Genomic DNA, 6000 nt, shown 5'->3' on the forward strand with positions numbered 1-6000 from the left:
GTTCGACTCACTTCACGATGTCATGGAAGATCTTGTTAAAACTCGAATCAACGAAGCTTTTGTTTGATCTTTTTAAGGTAGATATCCACTTATTTTTTATTTACTTTATTATATTACGATTACATGTCATACAATGATATAGAATATAATAATGACATATAATAAGCAAATAATACATAAAATATTTTTTATTTAAATAGATTTAACTTTATATTATATCATTTTTTTCTGACGATAAAAGAAACAAATGGATATCTATTTTCACAATAGTAATAAGTTTATGCAGTGTAATAGAGTCATAACGAATCAGAATGATATGTTCTGACATTTTTAAATATTTTATGTCATTCTTCTTTACATTTTTATATAAAACATAAAATATAATTTATATTAAACAAAGAATAAAATTCTGAAATAATATTATTTATAAACGATATAAAAATACAAAATTATTAAATATTGAAAAAAATTTAATAAATTTAAGTTAATAATTTAAATTAATGATTTTATGATTGTTATTTATCGAAATTTGAAATATGAAAAATGTGAGAAAGGTATGATGAATTTAATATTTAGCCAGTGATAAAATATATTTCGCAATAAAAATATAATAGCACAAAATCGAGTCGTATATTATTTAGATCCAGGGAATAGATAAGAAATATCGTATGATGAATTATTCCTTGATAAAATAAAGTTATCGATAGAAATCTTTCCGCAAAACATGATCAACGAAGAATTGATAAACATTGATGTCGTGACTAGAAAATAAAATGTAACGTATTTTTATTTTTAATTATTTTTTAATATGTTTGCATTATTTACTAAAATTAAATTTTTTGGAATTAAATTCATGAATAAAAAGAGTAATTAATTAATTAGAAAAAATAAATAAATTATTATATTTCTACAATTTTTTTGTTTAACTATTATAATTGCAATAGATAAAAATTTTCATAAACAAATTTAAATTATAAACAAAATATAAAATAAATCTAATTCAATATATTTTTCCATATCAAAAAGAAATGAACAAGTATAAACAAGAAAAGTAAATAGTTGAAAAAGGATAGAGATAAGATTAAAAATTCAAGAATCATCAACGCCATCTGTAGAGTATTGTAAATGAAACAAGTATGGACAAGAAAAGCAAATACTGAAAAGATAGGTACAATAAGAATTGATTATTAACGACATCTATTGATTATCAAAAATATCTCTCTAAAATAGAATAATATAAAACACTCAAGAGATGGCACTAATATTCAATTTTTACTCTACTTTACCTTATCTTTGAAGAGTTATTTTTAAGAATACTCAAGAGATAGCGCTAATTGCCAATTCTTATTTTATCTCTATCCTTTTTTAAATATTTTCTATCCTTTCTTTATGAGTTTCATTTGCGGCACTCTGAAGATGGCGCTGATTTCAATATTTTTATACTATTTCTGTCTTTTTTTCATTATTTGTCTCCTTGTCTACACTTGTTCTCCAAAATTTATGCAATGAAGAAACTGTTTTAATTTCCAACATACTATTCAGCAATGTGATGATACTAAGTGAAAATAATGCCATAATGTATAAAAAACATACATTTTATTGACAACAAAGTAGATATATATACAAATTTTTTAATTTTATATCTTTGTTATACATAATATTTTTGATATAATTGATATAATTAATAATATACATATATATATATTATATATATATGTATATATATAAACATAATTCAAACAAATTCGCATAAAAACTGAATTCTAGTATCGGCAGTATTTAAAAATGTAATATTGCTTTAAATTGCTTTCATATATATAAAATTTTTCGTAAGAAAATATACACAGTATATTAAAAAAGCAATCACTTTAACATTATAGTATAATATAATAATAAATATCGTTTGAGTATTGTGCATTTTAATTATTCTAGATACATAAACTTCGAGACTAGTTCAAAAATTTAACATTTAATATATATAATAATTCGCATTTTAATTAAAAAAAATTTTTTAAATTATATAAATTAAATTATCGATTCATTCTTTAAAAAGCATTTAATATGACTATTTTCTTAGGATCTCCTTTGGTTAATCATTCTTTCAGTACTCTTATTAAAAACTTATTTTATTTTAAAAAAATATAATCAAGACATCATTTCATTCATAACAATTAGATTATCAACTTGATTACATACGATCATTATGAGCCCTTAATTTCAATTAAAGCTTAAAATATGCTCTACAGACTGTGCTGAGATACATATAAAATTTTCATTTTTCTCTTTTTAAATAAAGCACCAAATTACTTTTTCTTATTACTCACTAAACTGCTGCAAAATTGAAAACAGGATATTTAGGCGAAAAACGATTCGATATACCGAAAATATGCTCAGATTCGCCACGCTCCCATAAACTTCTTGCACCATTAGTTGATTCTTCATATGATGGTGGAGCTACATAATTTAATTCATTGTATTATTTATATACTCTCTTGAACCATATAATTTAGTTTATAAAATTTCCAGTAGTAAAAAATATATTATAATTAGTATTTAAATAATAAAAAATATTATATAATTATTAAAAATAAATAAAAGTATTCTTACGTAAATTAGGATATAAATTCGTTGCAGTTCCATCAGAGCTTGGAATTCCAGATGTCGTCCATCCAATTTCTGAAGGATATCCTTCGATCGGGGGAGCACTTGGAGTTTGATAATTTACCAAAGGTACAGTACCCACGAATATAAGTGTATTTTGCCATAAATTTCGATAGTACCTAACACATAATCATCTTATTCAACATAGTTATGTCTCTATTACATTACGAAATACTTTAACGACCGACAAGAATTAGTTTTGTATGAGCAATTTTCCACTATAGAATTTAAGTAGTACATTAGCATTCTTTACAAATCTCGTTTAAGAGTCATACATACAATGAGTCATGATGTGATGCAAATAGCAAATGATAAAGTAGATTTAATTTACTTGCTTCATATTATATAAAATATAATTTTAAAAACTGATTCAAATTTAATTTTATTTACAAAATCTTGCTAAGAATGATATTTTAATCATTATTTATATAAAAATGAATTTCTTTTATTTTTTCTATTCAGATAATAAATATATACTAACCATCCTGAGACACATGCCACAACTTTAAGATTATATTCTAGATCAATAATTCCACAATTTGTCAAATTCGACGGAGGTAATGGAGGAATATCTAGTTTTTGTTCATAATCTGCAATTCCTCCTCCCTCAATAGGTCCTTTGCCAACTTCTGCTACCACAATCTCTTCCGTTTTAGTATCAGTAGTCGGTGTTGTAGCACGAAAAGTCACCATCTAGACTTCACGATTCATTGTTATTTTAAAATATTTTCATGTATCATATATTATTAATAATATTATCGAGTCGAATATACCTTACAGAGAATGAGTTTTATAGTTTCTACAGTAACTCCTGAATGATTTTCAACGTTCACCTTTATTGGCATTGATTGGCCTGGTACATATCCTCTAACTGGTAATGAATAATTAACAGTTAATGGTGGCGTTCCGCAACATAAACAACAAAACGTTTTGCTCATTTCTTCTTCTATTTTTTCCTAAAAAATTTTACTATTTTTGCTTTATTCACTAAATTTTATTAAATTAGCATTTTGATCGTAAATCATACCGAAGCTCTCGATTCTTGATTAAGATCAAGAGGTGACACCACTGTAAAGGGACTCTTTACTTCTTGATCAAACTTCCAAGGGCGATCTAAAGTTGCTTTAACAGTATATCGAACATGTCCAAAATCAGATTCGAAACTGCTAGGTAAATTTGTCGGTAATACACATTGAAATGGAAATTTATGCTCCCCGCTTTGTATCTCGATTTCACCACCTGAAAAAAAAATTTGTTATTTCTTTCAATAAAAATAATTAATGAAATAATTTAAGTTAGAAATTCACCGGAAGCCGATCCAACAAGATAATATTTTGTCTCGAAGTATTCTTCATGAGCAGAGACTGTTTGAGTCCCATCTCTATATTGTCCTCTCTCATCCATATCTTGCTTATCTGTAGTCCAACATGTATTCGCCACACCTTTTACTTTCACGCTTATACCTGTAAAAATAATAAAATTTTTAAATAATATACGTATTATATTTTTTTATTGATTATATTAATTTTAATAATTTCGATTTTGAAGAAATTTTATTTTGAAGAAAATTAATGATCATTTTCTTTGCATTTAATTATAAATATTATATGATTTAAAAATTTTAACTCGATTTAATATCATAATGTTAAAATTATAAATGAATTCATTAAGGAGTTTTATACTTTCGATTATTTAAAACATTTCATATTGTTCAATTCAGACATGAGTTGACACATTTCAGAAATTACCATTAACAATGAGATAATAGTATAAAATTAAACGCGAACTAAAGCAAATCGATGCTAATAGAACAGTATATCAACGTCAAATAAATGTCAAGAATACTACGGAAGAATTTTATAGAAGAGTTTAGTATTTTTGTATAACTATAGAAATAAATTTAAAATATAAATAGCATCGCTCAAAACAGAAATGTAAGTGATCCGGTAAAAATAAAAATAAAATAACCATGAAATGTAATTTATAAAAGATATTTACAAAAGATAAAATTTAAAAGAAAAGTATATTATATATTTGTGATAATTCTGTAAAATTTGCCATTATTAAGTTAACAATTCATGAGATCTCGATTAAGGAACAAAATTGTAATAAAATAAAATTAAAAAAAATAAACAGCAACTATATAGTAAAAAGTAAAACTATAAGGATATTAAAAAAGAATATTATATAAGAAAAATATTAAATAATAGTTACTAATAACAATAATAGCAATAACAATACATTAATTAAATAATAAAAAATATAAAAACAATAATGCAATGGCTATACAATTGACAAAACAAATGTTTCACGGCTGATCGTCACTGTCCATTTCTACTGTGCGGGTGTATAGTGCTATAATTAAACTACACCTTACGACAAAAAAGAAAAAAATCTACAGGAATGCGGCGACAAGAACTCGACAATATGTATGAAATACAATTTACAAATTGGAGCAAAATTTAGAATAAAACTTATATATATTAATAATACGAGAAATATTTTTTAATATTCAGATAATAAATTTCTAATATTGATGTAAATCCTTTTGATACTTTTAAAAATGAAAAATGATATTGATTAACGAAATTATTATATAACTATAAAAAGTATAAATTATTTTACATATTAATTTCTTTGTTATTTAAATTTTTATTTTTTTAATATACTATATTTAAATTATTTTCAAATAAAGAATTATAAATGTTTTTTAATATTTTTTTATTAATTTTTAATATAATATATGTATATTTTTAAATCTACTAATATATTATATTTACATATAATTTCGCATAATCTCTCCATCATTTTCACTATATATAATTGCATTTTCATAAACATTATCACTAAAAAAATCGTATGAAAATCACATACATTTAGAAACACCTGTTCGATCTTTGAATATCACAAAACGATATTTAATATACATTAAATATTATTCACCCAAAAATAACATAATATGATTCATTCGATAAAGATGTGATTTCGAATATAACATACCACGAATCTTCTTTGTGCTGTCTAATACGACAATGATATTTCCGCTTACTGTTTGTCCTGGATAATAAGTGTTCCAATGATTATCGTAGATTATTCGAAAATCCTTCAGTCCCATGTTTGTTATGACACAGCTACACTTTCGACGACACTCGATACGTATGCAGATCTTGTTTCTTTATTTATTTTATTCTAATAACGTTTCGAAATGTACATGTGGCCACTTTAGCACAAGTTCGTTCGTTCGTTCGTTTGTTCTTTCGTTTTTGTTCCATACACTGAATAGTTACACACAACGTAGCTATATCGAGCCGCTCGTAAAAGCCGGTCTGATCGCTTACG

General features: G+C 24.3%; 1 protein-coding gene across 1 annotated transcript; it reads right to left on the minus strand.

Annotated features, from left to right (window-relative positions):
* Positions 1-2108: 2108 nt before the first annotated feature.
* On the minus strand, positions 2109-6000 carry LOC122712405 (arrestin domain-containing protein 17). Its single transcript, XM_043932062.1, has 7 exons — positions 5662-6000; positions 3969-4124; positions 3689-3900; positions 3435-3617; positions 3143-3354; positions 2608-2780; positions 2109-2454 (listed from the first exon to the last, which is right to left on the minus strand). Exons 1-7 carry the CDS (start codon positions 5774-5776, stop codon positions 2324-2326), a joined length of 1182 nt encoding a protein of 393 aa, XP_043787997.1. The 5' UTR covers positions 5777-6000; the 3' UTR covers positions 2109-2323.

Source organism: Apis laboriosa, unplaced genomic scaffold, assembly GCF_014066325.1.
Source record: "Apis laboriosa isolate Shangri-la unplaced genomic scaffold, ASM1406632v1 scaffold112_cov148, whole genome shotgun sequence".
Lineage (NCBI taxonomy): Eukaryota > Metazoa > Arthropoda > Insecta > Hymenoptera > Apidae > Apis > Apis laboriosa.